At 45.8% G+C, this 24,115-nt stretch overlaps 1 protein-coding gene across 1 annotated transcript in view; it reads right to left on the bottom strand.

Moving 5' to 3' along the window:
* RANBP9 (RAN binding protein 9) overlaps window positions 1–19,274 on the bottom strand; it is a 90,170-nt gene extending 70,896 nt beyond the window's left edge. Inside the window, exon 1 of the mRNA XM_069730817.1 lies at window positions 18,890–19,274. Coding sequence (XP_069586918.1) covers window positions 18,890–19,037 — 148 coding nt within the window. The 5' untranslated portion in view covers window positions 19,038–19,274. The remainder of the gene's footprint in view (window positions 1–18,889) is intronic.
* Window positions 19,275–24,115: the final 4,841 nt, after the last annotated feature.

Consider the following 24,115-nt stretch of genomic DNA (forward strand, 5'->3'; position numbering starts at 1 on the left):
CTCTAAGTCAACAGTAAAGAGAAGACTCCATGACAGTAAATACAAAGGGTTCACATCTAGATGCAAACCATTCATCAATACCAAAAATAGACAGGCCAGAGTTAAATTTGCAGAAAAACACCTCAAGAAGCCAGCTCAGTTCTGGAAAAGTATTCTATGGACAGATGAGACAAAGATCAACCTGTACCAGAATGATGGGAAGAAAAAAGTTTGGAGAAGAAAGGGAACGGCACATGATCCAAGGCACACCACATCCTCTGTAAAACGTGGTGGAGGCAACGTGATGGCATGGGCATGCATGGCTTTCAATGGCACTGGGTCACTTGTGTTTATTGATGACATAAGAGCAGACAAGAGTAGCCGGATGAATTCTGAAGTGTACCGGGATATACTTTCAGCCCAGATTCAGCCAAATGCTGCAAAGTTGATTGGACGGCGCTTCATAGTACAGATGGACAATGACCCCAAGCATACAGCCAAAGGATTCTTTACTGTTAGGGCAGTGAGAATCTGGAATTGCTTGCCTGAGGAGGTGGTGATGGTGAACTCAGTCGAGGGGTTCAAGAGAGGCCTGGATGTCTTCCTGGAGCAGAACAATATTGTATCATACAATTATTAGGTTCTGTAGAAGGACGTAGATCTGGGTATTTATTATGATGGAATATAGGCTGAACTGGATGGACAAATGTCTTTTTTCGGCCTTAATAACTATGTTACTATGTTACTAAAGCTACCCAGGAGTTCATGAGTGCCAAAAAGTGGACCATTCTGCAATGGCCAAGTCAATCTCCAGATCTAAACCCAATTGAGCATGCATTTCACTTGCTCAAATCCAGACTTAAGACGGAAAGACCCACAAACAAGCAAGACCTGAAGGCTGCGGCTGTAAAGGCCTGGCAAAGCATTAAGAAGGAGGAAACCCAGTGTTTGGTGATGTCCATGGGTTCCAGACTTAAGGCAGTGATTGCCTCCAAAGGATTTGCAACAAAATATTGAAAATAAAAATATTTTGTTTGGGTTATGTTTATTTGTCCAATTACTTTTGACCTCCTAAAATGTGGAGTGTTTGTAAAGAAATGTGTACAATTCCTACATTTTCTATAAGATATTTTTGTTCAACCCTTCAAATTAAACGTTACAATCTGCACTTGAATTCTGTTGTAGAGGTTTCATTTCAAATCCAATGTGGTGGCATGCAGAGCCCAACTCGCGAAAATTGTGTCACTGTCCAAATATTTCTGGCCCTAACTGTATGTCACACAAAATACTTACCTGTATTGTTATGATCTGGTAATTCAGTACCACAATGGACATAGAAGTCAGAGCACATACAGTGACCTGACAATAACCCAAAAACATAGAACGAGCTCTGAGACGTGGGAACTCTGCTGACCGCAATCCCTAATCCTCTCCAACCACACTAGAGGCAGCCGTGGATTGCGCCTAACGCTCCCTATGCAACTCGGTACAGCCTGAGAAACTAGCTAGCCTGAAGATAGAAAATAAGCCTACCTTGCCTCAGAGAAATACCCCAAAAGGAAAAGGCAGCCCCCACATATAATGACTGAGTTAAGATGAAAAGACAAACGTAGAGATGAAATAGATTTAGCAAAGTGAGGCCCGACTTTCTGAACAGAGCGAGGATAGGAAAGGTAACTTTGCGGTCAACACAAAACCCTACAAACAACCACGCAAAGGGGGCAAAAGGACCCTCCGTACCGAACTAACGGCACGGAGGTACACCCTCTGCGTCCCAGAGCTTCCAGCAAGCAAGAAAAAACAAATAAGCAAGCTGGACAGAAAAAAACAGCAAACAAATAGCAAAAGCGGAACTTAGCTATGCAGAGCAGCAGGCCACAGGAACGATCCAGGAGGAAACAGGTCCAATACTAGAACATTGACTGGAGGCCAGGATCAAAGCACTAGGTGGAGTTAAATAGAGCAGCACCTAACGACTTCACCACATCACCTGAGCAAGGAAACTCAGAAGCCGCAGTACCACTCTCCTCCACCAACGGAAGCTCACAGAGAGAATCAGCCGAAGTACCACTTGTGACCACAGGAGGGAGCTCTGCCACAGAATTCACAACACTGTATATACTCGAGTATAAGCCGACCCCCCTAATTTTGCCACAAAAAACTGGGAAAACTTATTGACTTGAGTATAAGCCTAGGGTATAAAATGCTGCAGCTACCAGTAAATGTCAAAAATAAAAATAGATACCAATAAAAGTAAAATTAATTGAGACATCAGTAGTTAAGTGTTTTTGAATATCCATATTGAATCAGGAGCCCCATATAATGCTCCATACAGTTCATGATGGGCCCCATAAGATGCTCCATACAAAATATGCCCCATATAATGCAGCACAAAGGTTGATGGCCCCATACGATGCCCCACACATTGTGGCCCCATACGATGCCCCACACATTGTGGCCCCATACGATGCCCCACACATTGTGGCCCCATACGATGCCCCACACATTGTGGCCCCATACGATGCCCCACACATTGTGGCCCCATACGATGCCCCACACATTGTGGCCCCATACGATGCCCCACACATTGTGGCCCCATACGATGCCCCACACATTGTGGCCCCATACGATGCCCCACACATTGTGGCCCCATACGATGCCCCACACATTGTGGCCCCATACGATGCCCCACACATTGTGGCCCCATACGATGCCCCACACATTGTGGCCCCATACGATGCCCCACACATTGTGGCCCCATACGATGCCCCACACATTGTGGCCCCATACGATGCCCCACACATTGTGGCCCCATACGATGCCCCACACATTGTGGCCCCATACGATGCCCCACACATTGTGGCCCCATACGATGCCCCACACATTGTGGCCCCATACGATGCCCCACACATTGTGGCCCCATACGATGCCCCACACATTGTGGCCCCATACGATGCCCCACACATTGTGGCCCCATACGATGCCCCACACATTGTGGCCCCATACGATGCCCCACACATTGTGGCCCCATACGATGCCCCACACATTGTGGCCCCATACGATGCCCCACACATTGTGGCCCCATACGATGCCCCACACATTGTGGCCCCATACGATGCCCCACACATTGTGGCCCCATACGATGCCCCACACATTGTGGCCCCATACGATGCCCCACACATTGTGGCCCCATACGATGCCCCACACATTGTGGCCCCATACGATGCCCCACACATTGTGGCCCCATACGATGCCCCACACATTGTGGCCCCATACGATGCCCCACACATTGTGGCCCCATACGATGCCCCACACATTGTGGCCCCATACGATGCCCCACACATTGTGGCCCCATACGATGCCCCACACATTGTGGCCCCATACGATGCCCCACACATTGTGGCCCCATACGATGCCCCACACATTGTGGCCCCATACGATGCCCCACACATTGTGGCCCCATACGATGCCCCACACATTGTGGCCCCATACGATGCCCCACACATTGTGGCCCCATACGATGCCCCACACATTGTGGCCCCATACGATGCCCCACACATTGTGGCCCCATACGATGCCCCACACATTGTGGCCCCATACGATGCCCCACACATTGTGGCCCCATACGATGCCCCATACATTGTGGCCCCATACGATGCCCCATACATTGTGGCCCCATACGATGCCCCATACATTGTGGCCCCATACGATGCCCCATACATTGTGGCCCCATACGATGCCCCATACATTGTGGCCCCATACGATGCCCCATACATTGTGGCCCCATACGATGCCCCATACATTGTGGCCCCATACGATGCCCCATACATTGTGGCCCCATACGATGCCCCATACATTGTGGCCCCATACGATGCCCCATACATTGTGGCCCCATACGATGCCCCATACATTGTGGCCCCATACGATGCCCCATACATTGTGGCCCCATACATTGTGGCCCCATACGATGCCCCATACATTGTGGCCCCATACGATGCCCCATACATTGTGGCCCCATACGATGCCCCATACGATGCCCCATACATTGTGGCCCCATACGATGCCCCATACATTGTGGCCCCATACGATGCCCCATACATTGTGGCCCCATACGATGCCCCATACATTGTGGCCCCATACGATGCCCCATACATTGTGGCCCCATACGATGCCCCATACATTGTGGCCCCATACGATGCCCCATACATTGTGGCCCCATACGATGCCCCATACATTGTGGCCCCATACGATGCCCCATACATTGTGGCCCCATACGATGCCCCATACATTGTGGCCCCATACGATGCCCCATACATTGTGGCCCCATACGATGCCCCATACATTGTGGCCCCATACGATGCCCCATACATTGTGGCCCCATACGATGCCCCATACATTGTGGCCCCATACGATGCTCCATACATTGTGGCCCCATACGATGCCCCATACATTGTGGCCCCATACGATGCCCCATACATTGTGGCCCCATACGATGCCCCATACATTGTGGCCCCATACGATGCCCCATACATTGTGGCCCCATACGATGCCCCATACATTGTGGCCCCATACGATGCCCCATACATTGTGGCCCCATACGATGCCCCATACATTGTGGCCCCATACGATGCCCCATACATTGTGGCCCCATACGATGCCCCATACATTGTGGCCCCATACGATGCCCCATACATTGTGGCCCCATACGATGCCCCATACACTGTGGCCCCATACGATGCCCCATACATTTTGGCCCCATACGATGCTCCATACATTGTGGCCCCATACGATGCTTCATACATTGTGGCCCCATACGATGCTCCATACATTGTGGCCCCATACGATGCTCCATACATTGTGGCCCCATACGATGCTCCATACATTGTGGCCCCATACGATGCTCCATACATTGTGGCCACATACGATGCTCCATACATTGTGGCCACATATGATGCTCCATACATTGTGGCCCCATATGCTGTTGCTGCGATTAAAAAAAAAAAAAAAAAAAAAAATCACATACTCACCTCTCTTCGCTCAGGCCCCCGGCACTTGCGATAGTCACCTTCCTCGTTCCACGTGCTGCTCTGTCTTCCATCCTCTGCACTTACTGTTCAGGCAGAGGGTGGCGCGCACACTAATCGCGTCATCGTGCCCTCTGACCTGAACAGTAAGTGCAGAGGATGGAAGACAGAGGGGCGCGCAGCGGTGGAACGAGGAAGGTGACTATCGCGCAATGCTCTCCTCCCCAGATATACTCACCTGCTCCCGGCGTGGTCCCTGGCAGCATCTCACTGTCAGATGGTCTCCGGGAGCCGGCGGCACCTTCCTGTGTTCAGCGGTCACGTACCACTCATTACAGAAATTTTCTTTTGTTAGGGAGTTAAGGGTTAAAAGTTGACCAACAATTTATCATTTGTACAACACCATTTTTTTTTTTTTTTTTTTTTTTTTTTTTTTTAAGGGACCACATCTCATTTGAAGTCATTTTGAGGGGTCTATATGATAGAAAATACCCAAGTGTGACACCATTCTAAAAACTACACCCTTCAAGGTGCTCAAAACCACATTCAAGAAGTTTATTCACCCTTCAGGTGTTTCAGAGGAATTTTTGGAATGTTTAAAAAAAATGAACATTTAACTTTTTTTTTTTTCCACAAAAAATTTACTTCTGATCCAATTTGTTTTATTTTACCAAGGGTAACAGGAGAAATTGGACCTCTGAGTACACTGATACCTCATATGTGGGGGCAAACCACTGTTTGGGAGCATGGCAGAGCTCGGAAGGGAAGAAGTGGCGTTTTGGAATGCAGAATTTGATGGAATGGTCTGCAGGCGTCACGTTGCGTTTGCAGAGCCCCTGATGTACCTAAACAGTAGAAACTCCCCACAAGTGACCCCATTTTGGAAACTAGACCCCCCAAGGAACTTATCTAGATGTGTGGTGAGAACTTTGAACCCCCAAGTGTTTCACTGAAGTTTATAGTGCAGAGCCGCAAAAATAAATTTATTTTTTTTCACAAAAATGATTTTTTAGCCCCCAGTTTTGTATTTTCCCATGGGTAACAGGAGAAATTGGACCCCAAAAGTTATTGTCCAATTAGTCCCGAGTACGCTGATACCCCTTTTGTGGGCGTAAACCACTGTTTGGGCGCACGGCAGAGCTCGGAAGGGAAGGAGCACCGTTTTTCTTTTTCAACGCAGAATTGTATGGATTGAGATCGGACGTCATGTTGCTTTTGCAGAGCCCCTGGTGTGCCTAAACAGTGGAAATCTCCCAATCTCCCCATATCATTTCGGGCACATGACATTTTTTTGATCGCTCTTTATTCCGATTTTTGTGAGGCAGAATGAACAAAAACCAGCAATTTGTGAATTTCTTTTGGGGGAGGCGTTTAAACCATTCCACGTTTGGTAAAATGAATAAAGCAGTTTTATTCTTCGGGTCAGTACGATTACAGCGATACCTCATTTATATCATTTTTTTATGTTTTGGCGCTTTTATACAATAAAAACTATTTTATAAAAAAAATAATAATATTTTTGCATCGCTTTATTCTGAGGGCTATTTTTTATTTTTTCGCTGATGACGCTGTATGGCGGCTCATTTTTTGTGGGACAAGAGGACGTTTTCGGCTGTACAATGTGTATTTATATCCGTCTTTTTGATCGCGTGTTATTCCACTTTTTGTTCCGCGGTATGATGATAAAGAATTGTTTTTTGCCTAGTTTTTTTTACTGTGTTCACTGAAGAGGTTAACTAGTGGGACAGTTTTATAGGCCGGGTCGTTACGGACGCGGCGATACAAAATATGTGTACTTTTATTGTTTTTTAAATTTGCATAAAGAAATGTATTCATTGGAACTAATATATATATATATATATATATATATATATATATATATATATATATATATATATATATATATATATATATATATATATATATATATATATATATTTTACTTTGTCCCAGTGTGGGACATCATGGTAAAGTGTCAGATCGCTGATCTGACACTTTGCAGTGCACTGTGTCAGATCAGCGATCTGACAGGCACTGCAGGAGCCTTGCTGGCGCCTGCTCTGATCAGGTGCTTGCAAGCCACCTCCCTTCAGGACCCGGAAGGAGCCCCGCGGCCATCTTGGATCCGGGGCCTGCAGGGAGGAGGACGGAGGAGACGCTCGGAGCAACACGATCACATCGCGTTGCTCCGAAGGTCTCAGGGAAGCATGCAGGGAGCCCCCTCCCTGCGCGATGCTTCTCTATGCTGCCGGAACGCTGCGATCATGTTTGATCACAATGTTCCGGGGGTTAATGTGCCGGGAGCGGTCCGTGACCGCTCATGGCACATAGTGCCGGATGTCAGCTGTGATAATCAGCTGACACCCGGCCGCGCTCACCCCGTGAGTGCGGCTGATCGCGTTAGACGTACTATCCAGTCGATGGTCATAAGGGCCAATATCACCTCGACGGAATAGTACGTCTAATGTCAGAAAGGTTAAATGATTGAGAAATACACTCTATACATTGTTAATGTGGTTAATGACTATTTTAGCTGCAAACGTCTTGGTTTGTAATGCAATATCTTCACAGGTGAATAGAGGCCCATTTCGTACAACCATCATTCCAGTGTTCTTATGGTTCTTTGTGTTTGCTAACTGTATAAGGGTATGTGCACCTGTAGAATGGTCCACTGCGGATTTTTCCACAGTGGATTTGATAAATCTGCAGGGCAAAAATGCTGCGCTTTTGCTGCAGATTTACCGTGGATTTTAATGCGGTTTTACAACTGTGGTTTTCTATTGGAGCAGGTGTAAAACAGCTGTGGAATCCGCAGAAAGAAGTGACATGCTGCGGAACGCAAAAAGTGCCCATCAAGCCAAACCAACTTGTGGGAGGGGCTTCTGGAAGCATGGGGGGAAATTTCTCCAGATTACCTCAGCAAATTAACTGCTAGAATGCCAAAAGTCAGCAGTGCTGTAATTGCTGCAAAGGGAGCATTCTTTGACGAAAGACACATGGAAAACACAAAATTGTCTGGGTGACCCTAAACTTTTGAACGGTAGTGTATAGTGATAAGCGAGTATACTCGTTGCTCGAGATTTCCAGAGCACGCTTGGGTGATCTCCGAGTATGTTAGTGTTCGGAGATTTAGTTTTTGTTGATTCAGCTGCTTGATTTACAGCTATTAGCCAGCCTAAGTACATGTGGGGGTTGCCTGGTTGCTAGGGTTATCCCCACATGTAATCAATGTGACGGGGTGTACGGCAGAGCAAGAAGGGACAACAGGCCGAGGGATGATTCAACAGATTTATTATCAAGAACGCTGGAATAACACATGCAGGTAGATCTAAAGAGTCCACAATTAGTCCAATGGAACAGGTTCGGGGGCACCTCCCGATAATCCTTGTGCCAGGTAACAAAGCAATAGTCCACACGAGTCCAATAGATCCCAAAACAATCTCACAAACGACGAGATATGTCCTCAGCTCAAGTCTCGCCCCGTTCGCTTCCGCAGTCCCAGATGGACATGGGGTCTTGCCTCAGCTAAGAATCCCCACTCCTTCTTCTTCAAGGATCAACTCACATCTGATCTCAAGAATGGATTGTCTGAGCTCCTGGGATCCGCCCATGAAGGGGTAGGGGTTACACCTTCTATTCAATGGTTGGGTCCACCAGAAGATTCTAGACTGGTGGGCTCCAGGCAGTCTATGTAATATGTACATTTGACTAGCAGGTGCCCCGGCTGTCCACATCGATAGCATCTCTGCTGGGTCTCACTCCATCCAAGGCGTCCTCTTGGGCGAGGGGTAAGGGAACCTGGAGGCCGGCTCCCACCTGAAGGTGCTGTAGGGGTTTGAGGACGACTTCTCCATGAGCTGGCTGGGCATGAGGCCTGCAGATGCCCACAACCATAACACCTGCGCTCTGCTACTTCCTCTCCTCGTCGTATTCCAGAAAACGCAGTAGAAGCAACTGGAGGCACATTTACACGGGTATCAGCATGAGGTGGTGGCTTAGAGGAACGGGGAACAATGGGGACAGAAGAACAGGGGGCCACCGGTGTTGTGGAGCTGGTAGGCCTCTCTCCATCCTCCAACAGAACCCTCCACTGAGGCTTGATGGTGAGAGCCTCATCAGCTAGAGCTGCAGCTTCCTCCACAGTGGCTGGTCTCCTCTCACGCACCCATTCCCGGATCTCAGCAGGGCACTTGAAGTAAAACTGCTCTTTTAAGATGATCTGGAGGAAGGTCTCCCAGGTTAAGGCCTCCTCTGCCTCCAGCCAGCGATGACATATTTGTTTGAGTCTGTGGGCATACATCTTGAAAGACACTTCCTCATCACAGGCTAAAGTACGGAACTGAGTCCTGTAAGTGTCTGGGGTAACAGCATAATGTTCTAGAATAGTCCATTTAATCTCCGCATACTCACAGTTCCCCTGAGGGTCCATAGCTCTATAGGCTGCGGCAGCTCCACCCTCTAAGAGCCCCACCAGATGTCGGACTCGCTCCCTTTCCGGGACTTCCATTAATCGGCACTGATGCTCAAAGTCCCGGAAGAAGCCCTCAATGTCGCCTGCAGCCTCATTAAAGGGCTTGAAGTCTTTGCGGGACACTCTGGGGAGTTCCCTCATGGTGGGTGCTGGGGTTACAGTCTGTCTGGAGCTTCTAGCTGCTTCCAAAGTGATCTGCCTCTCCAGCAATGCCATCTCCTGAGCTCTGTCCTCGGCTCTGTGAATGGCCTCCCTCTCCCTCTCCTCGGCTCTGTGAATGGCCTCCCTCTCCTCGGCTCTGTGAATGGCCTCCCTCTCCTGAGCTCTGTGAATGGCCTCCCTCTCCTGAGCTCTGTGAATGGCCTCCCTCTTATCGTCCATGGTGGCCTCTTCTCCCAGCAATGCCAACTCCTCCTCGTACCACATAACCCACTGACTTTTTTGGGTATTTACCTCCGGCCGCCTTCTTTCCTCCATTTGCTGTGAGGATCCTTCCTCAGCGTCATCTTGCAGGCGAACTCCTTCCAAAGCCTCAATAAGCTGCTCCTTGGAGAGTCCTTTAAAACGGACTCCTACTTCCCGGGCCTTTGATTGTAGGCTCCCCAAACTCCAGTTCTTGTACTCTGTGGTGCTGGTTCTCGATGTTGATGGGCCGTTGTCCTCCATTCCTTCTGCTCTGGTCCCACTGCATGCCACCAGTTTGTGACGGGGTGTACGGCAGAGCAAGAAGGGACAAAAGGCCGAGGGATGATTCAACAGATTTATTATCAAGAACGCTGGAATAACACATGCAGGTAGATCTAAAGAGTCCACAATTAGTCCAATGGAACAGGTTCGGGGGCACCTCCTGATAATCCTTGTGCCAGGTAACAAAGCAATAGTCCACACGAGTCCAATAGATCCCAAAACAATCTCACAAACGACGAGATATGTCCTCAGCTCAAGTCTCACCCCGTTCGCTTCCGCAGTCCCAGATGGACATGGGGTCTTGCCTCAGCTAAGAATCCCCACTCCTTCTCCTTCAAGGATCAACTCACATCTGATCTCAAGAATGGATTGTCTGAGCTCCTGGGATCCGCCCATGAAGGGGTAGGGGGTTACACCTTCTATTCAATGGTTGGGTCCACCAGAAGATTCTAGACTGGTGGGCTCCAGGCAGTCTATGTAATATGTACATTTGACTAGCCACCTGCTGTGAGGAAGAATGGCTATTCCTCCACTAGTGATGTTGACAAAGCTTAATTACATTAGAGCTTAGGGCTGCAAGTATTGGGGGAAGGAGACATTGTTACAGGTGAACTCCCAGCCAAGAAAATACATAAATTACAGATAGACCAGAGAACAGTTACATACATCAAATGGCATATTATTCAAATACAGGGCAAAAGTACATATCATGACAATCAAGCTGTCTAATATTCGCAAATCATCTAGCTGCGGCAAGAAAAACTAAATCTCCGAACACTAACAAATACTTGGAGACCACCCGGGCGTGCTTGGGAAAACCCGAGCAACGAGTATATTCGCTCATCACTAGTAGTGTACATAAAGATGCGAATGCAGAAAAGTACATAAACACAAGGGCCTCTCAATCAGGAGTCTGAACTTAACTGGTTTATGGTTCTCAGAGCAATCACTGGTTGGCATATGGACCTGATGTTGAAATGGCAATGCAGAAGGAGGAAACAATGGCAAAATTCAGGGTAGGAGTGAAAAAAAAAAACAAAAAAAAAAAAACAGACGCGTAACAATAAAAAGACAAGGCAATAGGTCAACAAGAAAACAGGTATAAATGCAGTAAATGGAACAGAGGTTAGTGAAGTCATCACACAGCAACACGTCTGCAAAATGTGGAAAAGCAAGAAAGGTATATAACTCAAATACTATTAATGCAAAAGAGTTTGTGGACATGTAAAAGATACCTTTTGCTAATAACTCCCTCCATGAAAGTACACCACTGGGAAAAACAGCCAATTACCATACTATGTGTGCCTGGGGAAATAAAGTATTGCAAATTGTCCATTGAGTAATGATTTACATTATTGTGTACCACCTCTTCATTATTGGTCCAATTTTGCTCCCTGATCCAGCATTCATCTTATAGGAGACATACAGTAATATGATAAGCATAAGCAGCGCTTAATATTACATTGGTGTGAAAAATATAGTGGGCACCATAAAGGTAACATAAATAAGTGAAAAAAGGGGTACTACAGAAACTATCTAAAGATGAAAGACACAGGAAAGAAAAAAAACCGCTGCACAGCATATGAGTGCACACCCAATATTCAATAATTAAACATGATTTAAGTAACACTAACAAACACATACACACTAAAATAAAAATAAAAATCAAGAAACAAGATAGATATAATAATCCAAATAAGGCTGGGTTCACATTGCGTTATGGTGGTCCGTTAGACAGACTACGTTACACCGCGGCATAAACGCGGTGTAACGTAGTTCATTAAGGCCGCCATTGACTGCAATGTCGGACGCATCGCTAGTGCACGCCCACAATGGGATGTGCCGTCATTGAGTGGCTGCAGCGTTTCCGGGTCAGTCACTGTTAGCGCAGATAGAGCTAGCAGATGCTCTATCTGCGCTAGCGCGATGTAAACGTCGGCACTTGCGTTACAGCAGCCCGTTAGCGTATGTCCTCAACGGGCTGCTGCTAACACAGTGTGAACCCGGCCTACCCCACAAATCAGGCACAAATAATAATATCTGGTCAATAGTACAGTGTAGTATTTCAGTATATTGATAAAGTTAATATGGAATGCGGGTCAGATAAGTAAAATGAGACCATACACAAACTAATAAACAGAAAATATAAAATTACAAAAAAAGAGGAATCTTGTACAAGAACAGAACAAAGCTAAAGCTACTTTCACACATCAGGTTTTTTTTACTGTCAGGCACAATCCAGCAAATTTTGAAAAAAAAACAAAAAAAAAAAAAAACGGATCCGGCGGAAATGGTGAAAATCTGATACCACTGATCCTTTTTTTAACCCGAGAGAGAGAATACGGATGAAACGTGAGGTCATCCGTCGCTAATACAAGTCTGTGAGAGAAAAACGGATCCGGCGGCAGCTTTTGCTGAATCTATTTTTTACAAAATTCGCCTGGAGCAAGTGGCGGACACCGCGTTCCCGTCTGGCAAGCGATACCGCTATCCACCACCAATAGCGGAGATATCACATTGGTCCACCACCTAGATCTGAGCAATATATAAGGAAATATAGCGGTCCCATCATTTCACAGGCACTGAAGCCTATTTACTGACAAATTATTTGGACTTGAATCCTCACATTCTATAGAGGATCAAGACTGGACCATTAAGTTATTCCTGACCTATAGTAAGCTATAGGGTCCATCCTAGGACCCTCTTCAATCCATGGTGTGAGCCACATACTCTTGGCCTTATTTTCTCACGTACTGCAGTGAGTGTACTGAGGAAGGTCTGTTGTATTGACCGAAACGTTTACCAGTGACTGCCAATAAAACGTATTCATTCTACAAGTTGAGTGCCAAAATTTATTATATAAGTATTCTGGTGTGGGAACCTTCTTTTGAGCACCACTACAGCTGTGCCACGATATACGTTTATATATATATATATATGGCCAAATAAATTGGACCAAGATCGGAAAGCAATGCGCGGACAAGCCGGTGGCTCTCCCGACCCGAGCATGAGAGCTTCTATATTACTATGTAGCTGTCACGCTCAGGACTGGAGAACAGTGGACAATCCAAGCATTGGGATCCAAAGTCGGACCAAATTACACGGCCGTCTCACTGAGTGCTTACGCTAGCTGATGGCTACTACCATAAACCTAGCTTTAGCTAAATCTATGGACGTGGTAACTTGGGGGAGAATGGTAATACAAGTGTATGTGCACATGACGTCTAAATAACCATTAAAAATAATGATTATATGCACTGTCATGTAAAAACAACTTGCTGTTTATATGTATAGTCGTTGGCGCTTCTTTCAACGCTTCAAGTTTCCAAAGCCGTGAAGCAGTTACAAAAAGTGACCTGACCAATCTTCAGGCGCCTACTTCTTGCAAGTCACTCATTTGATTATTCAATAAGAAATATTTTTTTTTTTTAAATGTTGGAAGCCAAAAATGTTGCAAAAAAAAAAAAAAAAAAACAACCAAAAAAAGTAAGGAAAAACAAAAAAACAAGGCTTCAGGACAAAAGACACTGCCGTGTCCAGAAGGATCTTTCTGATGAAAAGTTAGATGGTTTCCCACAACATCTGCAAAGAGTTTGTATGTTCTCTCCGTGTTTGCGTGGGTTTCCTCCGGGTTCTCCGGTTTCCTCCCACATTCTAAAGACATACTGATAGGGAATTTAGATTGTGAGCCCCATCGGGGACAGCGATGATAATGTGTGCAAAACTGTAAAGCTCTGCGGAATATGTTAGCGCTATATAAAAATAAAGATTATTATTGTGTGCACATACTCTAAGGCTGCCTATGATAGAAAACAGCTCATCCACTACACTTTGATGCAGGAGCCATGGGAAAAAAGGAGAGTAAAATTAAAAATCCCATGTACTAAGTTTACATAAAGTGTGTGAAGAGGCCAATAATTGTAAGTGACGAAAATGCCTGTCTTAAAGATCGGCCTTCTATATGAATATGACATATTCCCTTTTCCCATCACTCCAATTTTCACGTTATCGGGTAAAGCCTGTAAAGAAGAGCTGCTAAGGATCTGGTCTGTGTGCATGACCTTATTACCAAACAGCAGCATTAGAGAGCGTTCTCTTATGGTGTGCAGACCATTCTGGATACAAGGCTTGGGTAAAATGTCTCGTAATTACTGACAAGCTTCGCTTGCTCTAATGAGCTAAACACTATTGCCACCCAAACAGGTCTTGCTAGGTTAAAAATGGCAGATTAACACCATCGATCTGCTGCTCCCATGACCTCTTTATGATGGGACATTAATAGGAAGGTCACAGAGGAGGAACCAAAACTAGGGCTGAGTTGTGGACACACTGAGCTAAACATCTGAAGTCTACAGCCATTTGTTCTTTTTAGTCATAGACCTGAGACAGGGTCAAGGGCGCATCCTCTACGTCTGGAGGAAAGAAGGTTTAAGCATAATAACAGATGAGGATTCTTTACTGTAAGAGCAGTGAGACTATGGAACTCTCTGCCGTATGATGTTGTAATGAGTGATTCATTACTAAAATTTAAGAGGGGTCTGGATGCCTTTCTTGAAAAGTATAATGTTACAGGGTATATACACTAGATTCCTTGATCGGGTGTTGATCCAGGGAACTAGTCTGATTGCCGTATGTGGAGTCGGGAAGGAATTTTTTCCCCAATGTGGAGCTTACAATTTGCCACATGGGTTTTTTTTTTGCCTTCCTCTGGATCAACATGATAGGGCATGTTAGGTTAGGCTATGGGTTGAACTAGATGGACTTAAAGTCTTTCTTCAACCTTAATAACTATGTTACTATGTTCTAATTCTTAGCCCTCAACGAAGAAGATGTTTAAAGGCGTTATACCCATTTTCATGCACTTTACTGGCGTAGTCTGAGCTTAAGTAATTATCTAAGGGTACCGTCACACTAAAACGATGCTGCAGCGACACGACAACGATGTCGATCGCTGCAGCGTCGCTGTTTGGTCGCTGGAGAGCTGTCACACAGACAGGGCCGCGCATAGTAACCCGATGTTTACCCTGGTTACCAGCGTAAACGTAAAAAAAAAAAAACTACATACTTACATTCCGGTGTCTGTCCCCCAGCGCTGTGCTTCTCTGCACTGACAGTGAGTGCCGGACAGCCTGAAAGCACAGCGGTGACGTCACCGCTGTACTTTACGGCTGGCCGGCGCTCACCAGTCAGTGCGGGAAGCTGAAGGCGAGGGACGTGACCAGACACCGGGAATGTAAGTATGTAGTGTTTGTTTTTTTTCACATTTACACTGGTAACCAGGGTAAATATCGGGTTACTAAGCGTGGCCCTGCGCTTAGTAACCCGATGTTTACCCTGGTTACCAGTGAAGACATTGCTGAATCGGCGTCACACACGCCGATTCAGCGATGTCAGTGGGAGATCCAGCGACGAAATAAAGTTTCAAACGATCTGCTACGACGTACGATTCTCAGCGGGGTCCCTGATCGCAGTAGCGTATCAGACACAGCGAGATCGTAATTATATCGCTGGAACATCACGGATCGTGCCGTCCTAGCGACCAAAGTGCCACTGTGTGACGGTACCCTAATAAGTATGAGTTGTTTACTCCGAAGAAAATGGTCATAAACAAACTGTAAGAAGATTCCATAGTCACAGCCATCTGTCAAGCATGCATTTTGGTAGTTTTGCCTTGAGCTTCATGTATTGTCCTGCAGACAAAACGCAACCTGGAAAAAAAACTGGGGAAAAAAAGTAAAAGGATTCACTGGCAAAAGTTGGGTGCCTCGTACAATTTAGTATGATTGGCTGCTACACCTTAAAAACCAGAATCATTTCAGTGTCGACTAGTATTATCTCATCCACTTCGCTGCTACTGTAAGGCTGAGGCTACAATGCGAATTTCGCTACAACAATACAAGTCTTCGTCACCCCGAGGTTACTGAGACAGTGACAAGAAAGTTAGAAAAAATTTGACGCAGTTGGACTTTTTTTTATACGACTTATCATAATGCTCTTGCGGTGGCAATGTGATCCCATTCACTTGCATTGCACTGTGATACAGCAGCGACACAGAAAACTCTGACTGCACAACAGAAGTCGCGGCCAAAGTCACCATGTAGGGCAAGCCTATAAGGCTATGTGCACATGTCGCGAATTTCGCTGCGGATACACAGCGGATTGGCCGCTGCGGATTCGCAGCAGTTTTCCATGAGTTTACAGTACCAAGTAAACCTATGGAAAACAAAATCCGCAGTGCACATGCTGCGGAAAAAAAACGCGCATAAACGTTGCTTTGTTTATTCCGCAGCATGACAATTCTTTGTGCGGATTCTGCAGCGGTTTACACTTGCTCCATAATAGGAATCCGCAGGTGTAAAACCGCAGGTGGAATCTGCACAAAAAAACGCAAAAAAAACCAGCGGTAAATCAGCTATAATTCCGCAGTAAATCTGCAGTGCGGATTTCCTGCGGATTTACTAAAATCAGTGTGGAAAAATCCGCACACCTTTGCGCAACGTGTGCACATACCCTTATACACTGCAGATTTTTGCCCAGAAAATCTATACATGTCGGCCTTGCGTGAACACAATATAAGGATGTATTCAGAGTCTGGGTCACATGTTTGTGACATTTTTCTCCTTTTCTGGTGGCCAAAACAATAATTTCCAGATACTCGCATGTCAATATTGAAGGATTTGGTTGCGTTCTTGAAACCCATTGCAGCCACACAGAATGACATATGGGCTCGATCCATTATTTGCGATCTCTTGAAGTCACTTTTCTTTTTTCTTGTATTGGTTGACGTTTTCCATGCCAAATTCTTAAAAATGCACACAAGGTTCATGAATTTCGCACAAAATCGAAAATGCTCATAAATAATGTCTGAGGCTGTCAAGTTTGGGACAAGAGAGACAAGCATCCGGGCCATGAATCATGGCCCAAACTCAGACCTTGACAAAGGCTGGTTTTACACACTCCGACATTCACGGTCTGAGTATGGAAAGCAATATCTGGCCTGGCCGTGGATCTCCCGACTCGAACTCAAAAATATGGGCAAAACCTAATGCCATTTCCCAATTAGTGTAAATACTGTCTTATGTTGTGATTACGATGTGCAGAAAATCTGCAAGCAAAGAAAAACTGTCTAAGCAAAGTCACAACTCCACCGAATTTGCCGTAAATCTTTGATCAACACGTTCCTCCTGTCTCTACAATGCTCCAAAGTCCCATTTTTGACTATGCAGAGAGCCGCAGCTATGAAACATCCATGGCATAACCTCCGGATATACCAGACACTGGAATACCCTTGTATCTGTTTTCAATCTTCTAAACCTAGATAACTCGATAAACATTTATCAAAAGTCATGATCTCAACCAGTTATTTCACCAGATTGGCCAACTATATTAAAATAGGAATGGGGCGGATAATAAATTAGGATGGGTTAGCCATGCGCTATCCCTAACTGCTCCAAATTGTGATTAAAACGCAGAGTTACGCAGAGGGTTAACATGGCTTTATGGTGACAACAGTTCCTTTCTAGCAGGACCCCAGCCATTTGTGTAGAGCCTGTCCAGGGAAAGTTCTCTGACAGCAGAGATGTTATCTGGCTGTATCTACCAACACCACATTGTGCCAGAATACACCAGGGGCAGCTGTGAAGTCAAATGCCTATGTAATCATGGGGTCAATCGACCTCCATAAGCCCCTCTTGACCTCTCATAACTCTACATAGGGTCATTATTCAGAAGCCACATTTCCTTGGCCTGGAGTATCCAAGCTCCCAGCAGAAGGGCCTACTAAATCCTTCCCTGACCCTAAACTCAGGAGCCGCAGGCCCAAGCCTTTCTGCGGCAATCCATGATGAAATCAGTGACATCACACCAAGTCTTCCATACGCAGGGACCACCAGGGCTGATCCGTGTCCAGATGGGGAATTTATCACATATTTCACCATCCATAGATATGAAATATACCTCTAACTGCTTACACAGAATTAAAGGCCCGGACAGGAAGAAAAAGCAAAATCAGACATATGTGACCGCAATGTGCGATGATGACAGATGACACACAGCCGAGGGGGGTGACGGGCTCGGATGGGAGAATAAACAGCTTTTGTGGATTATCTTTAGTTTGGGATAGTGACACAGCAAATCTGCAGTCACCCCACACAGGCATGTGATTGTGTAATGTGCAGATCACAGCTGAGGAGGGATCACACAATGAAGATGGGGTTTACTGCAAATGCCCCCTCTACAACAAAGCCTGTGTGTGTGAACGAGGCCTGAAAAACATAGCCGCACAGATGTCACCTATTCCCCAAAATAGAGTGTAGGGTCAGTCATCTGCGGGCCAAGTGACAGCCCGTACACATCAGCTGGGATCAGGATGATGGGGGTTGTAGTGAGTCACAGGGAGGTTAGCACTGCAGGAGCCTGACAAACACCCCATCCCCCTCCCTGGTGTGTGATCCGCAGCTCAGCAGTGGGGCTCCCTGAGAACGATCGTGTAGCAGCACGTCTGCTCGGTGCGGAGCCTCCATTGTTATGTAGACGTCGGTATAGATGTGCCAGCTAGTAAACACAAGCCCCCTGTATGCCAGCACCCCTCCTCCGGCCCCATCCTCCTCCCTGCAGTGGTTATTCCCCCCATACACCCCCAGGCCCCCAATAATCCCCCCAAATTCCCGGAATCCCTCGAATCATCCCCCAACCGACTGCCATCCACTTTCCCCGGTGCCGTACTGACCTTTGTAGTGGACCCGCAGGTTACCGTGGGACAGGCCCAGGTAGCTGCACTTGTCCCGGGGACTCCAGGCTCGGGGTGGCGGGTCCCGGGGGAGGAGAAGACCCGGGGATCCCCCGACTACAGGGGCGAGCAGAGGAGGAGACGACATGAGACACAACAACACAACAAGACACAACCACACTGGGGCCGAGCAGAGCACATAACACGGCACAGGAAGCGGGAGGAGCCGCCCACAGCACGGCCGTGTGACACAGAGGATGGAGGCAGTGTGAGGGAGAGACTAGCCCAGTACTACCCAGTCCTGTCACTGGTCATGCCAGGGTGCACTGTATATGGGTGAGGGGCGACCAGTGTGGCTGCCAGGTCACTCAGTATCTCACTTACTGGCTACACAGCGACTTTAAAAAACAACTGTGCGACTAGTGACTGTTGCAGTTATGATGTGGCGGTTAGGTGACAGCGACACCGTCACTTTGGTCGCATGTCGTGGCGTCGAGGTGACCATACGTTTATGCTCTCAACAAGTTTTTTAAAAGAGATTTTTTTAAGCAAACCCGTAACCAAAAACTTGAGGGTTGTGCGTTTTTTCCCCCTCATTAAGGAAAAAAAATCGCTTTGTTAGGCGTCCTTCACATGTCAGTGTGTCCGGTATTAGTGGCGACAGTTTTCACACGTGGACGCATTCAAGTGAATGGGTCTGTGCACACATCCGTGTGTTTCCACCGACCGTGTGTCCTCCATTTTTTAACAGCAGCACGGGCCTCAAAGCGTCCCGTACGTAAAGAAAACAGTGCCGATTAGAATACACTTCAAATTGGATAAAAAATATGTTTCAGAAAACGATTCAAGCAAAAAACATCGTCACAAACTGCCCCCTACAAAATTGGTTCCTAGAGTGATTTTCGCTTGAAAAACTAGATGTTTTTACACCTCAAAAAAACACTTTGATACAATTTGACTGTGATGGAAACGACCAAAACCTGGAGTTATGGTTGCCAGATCCATGATGCCACATTCACCTTTGAGTAAATTGCGATGTGACTGTGGCTTGTGTCCTTTCTGCCATTTGGCTGTATTTTTACAGAAAATTGCAAGGTGTGCAAATTGCAGACATATTACCGTACACTCATTTTTATGTTTCTCCTCTTGTTCAAGAAGACTTTATGCCCTGTAACCAAAGTTGTCATATAGCCCAAGTCTAAGAGGACAACAAAGTTTCAGTGTCACAAGTGAACTACATGATGGAAAAGTCGTGTGTGACTTGTGACAAGAAATTCATTAGGGTTAGACTTTTTGCGAAAGTTATTTTGTGATCACGTTATGTCACATTACATCCGCACTGATGCAACAATTTTGTCAAGTATCACTGGCATAATACCCTGTATAGCGACACTACTCTGTCCTCCTTCTCCTGGACCTGTCTTCTGTCTTTGACACTGTGGCCCACTCCCTCCTGCTACAGATTCTATCATCTCTTGGCATCACAGACTTGGCCCTATCCTGGATCTCGTCATATCTAATAGACTAAACTTTCAGTGTCTCCCTCTCCCACACCACCTCCTCACCTCGCCCCTTGTCTGTCGGTGTCCCTCAAGGCTCAGTTCTGGGACCCCTACTCTTCTACATTTACACCTTCGGCCTGGGACAGCTCATAGAATCCCACCGTTCGCAGTATCATCTCTACGCTGATGACACGCAAATCTACCTATCCGGACCTGACCTCACCTCCTTACTCACCAAAATCCCGCACTGTCTGTCTGGTATCTCGGCCTTCTTTTCTGTTCGCTTTCTAAAACTGAACACGGACAAAACAGAATTCATCATCTTTCCCCATCTCACTCTACCACTCCACCAGACCTATCCATCAATGTCCGGGACGGGAAGAAAAACATTAGACTTGAACAAAGAAGATCCAGGAAAACATACTCAGAAGGGAGGTAAGAACATTTCTAAAACAATCCACAGCGAGGAGATTGGAACAAAACAAAATCCTCTAAACTGCATGCTCGCAAACGCCAGAAGCCTGACAAACAAGATGGAAGAACTAGAAGCAGAAATATCTACAGGTAACTTTGACATAGTGGGAACAACCGAGACATGGTTAGATGAAAGCTATGACTGGGCAGTTAACTTACAGGGTTACAGTCTGTTTAGAAAGGATCGTAAAAATCGGAGAGGAGGAGGGGTTTGTCTCTATGTAAAGTCTTGTCTAAAGTCCACTTTAAGGGAGGATATTAGCGAAGGAAATGAGGATGTCGAGTCCATATGGGTCGAAATTCATGGAGGGAAAAATGGTAACAAAATTCTCATTGGGGTCTGTTACAAACCCCCAAATATAACAGAAACCATGGAAAGTCTACTTCTAAAGCAGATAGATGAAGCTGCAACCCACAATGAGGTCCTGGTTATGGGGGACTTTAACTACCCGGATATTAACTGGGAAACAGAAACCTGTGAAACCCATAAAGGCAACAGGTTTCTGCTAATAACCAAGAAAAATTATCTTTCACAATTGGTGCAGAATCCAACCAGAGGAGCATCACTTTTAGACCTAATACTATCTAATAGACCTGACAGAATAACAAATCTGCAGGTGGTCGGGCATCTAGGAAATAGCGACCACAATATTGTACAGTTTCACCTGTCTTTCACTAGGGGGACTTGTCAGGGAGTCACAAAAACACTGAACTTTAGGAAGGCAAAGTTTGACCAGCTTAGAGATGCCCTTAATCTGGTAGACTGGGACAATATCCTCAGAAATAAGAATACAGATAATAAATGGGAAATGTTTAAGAACATCCTAAATAGGCAGTGTAAGCGGTTTATACCATGTGGGAATAAAAGGACTAGAAATAGGAAAAACCCAATGTGGCTAAACAAAGAAGTAAGACAGGCAATTAACAGTAAAAAGAAAGCATTTGCACTACTAAAGCAGGATGGCACCATTGAAGCTCTAAAAAACTATAGGGAGAAAAATACTTTATCTAAAAAACTAATTAAAGCTGCCAAAAAGGAAACAGAGAAGCACATTGCTAAGGAGAGTAAAACTAATCCCAAACTGTTCTTCAACTATATCAATAGTAAAAGAATAAAAACTGAAAATGTAGGCCCCTTAAAAAATAGTGAGGAAAGAATGGTTGTAGATGACGAGGAAAAAGCTAACTATTAAACACCTTCTTCTCCACGGTATTCACGGTGGAAAATGAAATGCTAGGTGAAATCCCAAGAAACAATGAAAACCCTATATTAAGGGTCACCAATCTAACCCAAGAAGAGGTGTGAAACCGGCTAAATAAGATTAAAATAGATAAATCTCCGGGTCCGGATGGCATACACCCACGAGTACTAAGAGAACTAAGTAATGTAATAGATATAGCGACAGGGTCTGTTCCGCAGGATTGGCGCATAGCAATTGTGGTGCCAATATTCAAAAAGGGCTCTAAAAGTGAACCTGGAAATTATAGGCCAGTAAGTCTAACCTCTATTGTTGGTAAAATATTTGAAGGGTTTCTGAGGGATGTTATTCTGGATTATCTCAATGAGAATAACTGTTTAACTCCATATCAGCATGGGTTTATGAGAAATCGCTCCTGTCAAACCAATCTAATCAGTTTTTATGAAGAGGTAAGCTATAGGCTGGACCACGGTGAGTCATTGGACGTGGTATATCTCGATTTTTCTAAAGCGTTTGATACCGTGCCGCACAAGAGGTTGGTACACAAAATGAGAATGCTTGGTCTGGGGGAAAATGTGTGTAAATGGGTTAGTAACTGGCTTAGTGATAGAAAGCAGAGGGTGGTTATAAATGGTATAGTCTCTAACTGGGTCGCTGTGACCAGTGGGGTACCGCAGGGGTCAGTATTGGGACCTGTTCTCTTCAACATATTCATTAATGATCTGGTAGAAGGTTTACACAGTAAAATATCGATATTTGCAGATGATACAAAACTATGTAAAGCAGTTAATACAAGAGAAGATAGTATTCTGCTACAGATGGATCTGGATAAGTTGGAAACTTGGGCTGATAGGTGGCAGATGAGGTTTAACAATGATAAATGTAAGGTTATACACATGGGAAGAAGGAATCGATATCACCATTACACACTGAATGGGAAACCACTGGGTAAATCTGACAGGGAGAAGGACTTGGGGATCCTAGTTAATGATAAACTTACCTGGAGCAGCCAGTGCCAGGCAGCAGCTGCCAAGGCAAACAGGATCATGGGGTGCATTAAAAGAGATCTGGATACACATGATGAGAGCATTATACTGCCTCTGTACAAATCCCTAGTTAGACCGCACATGGAGTACTGTGTCCAGTTTTGGGCACCGGTGCTCAGGAAGGATATAATGGAACTAGAGAGAGTACAAAGGAGGGCAACAAAATTAATAAAGGGGATGGGAGAACTACAATACCCAGATAGATTAGCGAAATTAGGATTATTTAGTCTCGAAAAAAGACGACTGAGGGGCGATCTAATAACCATGTATAACTATATAAGGGGACAATACAAATATCTCGCTGAGGATCTGTTTATACCAAGGAAGGTGACGGGCACAAGGGGTCATTCTTTGCGTCTGGAGGAGAGAAGGTTTTTCCACCAACATAGAAGAGGATTCTTTACTGTTAGGGCAGTGAGAATCTGGAATTGCTTGCCTGAGGAGGTGGTGATGGCGAACTCAGTCGAGGGGTTCAAGAGAGGCCTGGATGTCTTCCTGGAGCAGAACAATATTGTATCATACAATTAGGTTCTGTAGAAGGACGTAGATCTGGGGATTTATTATGATGGAATATAGGCTGAACTGGATGGACAAATGTCTTTTTTCGGCCTTACTAACTATGTTACTATGTTACTATGTAATGTCAATGGCTGCTCACTTTCCCTAGTCCCACATGTTCGGTGCCTCGGGGTGATCGTCGAATCTGCCCTCTCTTTCAAGCCACATATCCAAGCCCTTGCCTCCTCCTGCCTTCTCAAGCTCAAAATATTTCCCATATCCGCACATTCCTTGACAAGGAAACCACAAAAACACTAGTGCACGCCTTCATCATCTCCCGCCTTGACTACTGCAACCTCCTACTCTCTGGACTCCCATCTAGCACCCCTACACCACTCCAATCCATCCTACACTCTGCTGCCCAACTAATCTACCTGACTCCCCGCTATTCCCCAGCCCACCCCTATGCCAAGCCCTTCACTTGCTTCCTATCGTCCAGAGGCTACA

The sequence above is a fragment of the Ranitomeya imitator genome, chromosome 6, assembly GCF_032444005.1.
Source record: "Ranitomeya imitator isolate aRanImi1 chromosome 6, aRanImi1.pri, whole genome shotgun sequence".
Lineage (NCBI taxonomy): Eukaryota > Metazoa > Chordata > Amphibia > Anura > Dendrobatidae > Ranitomeya > Ranitomeya imitator.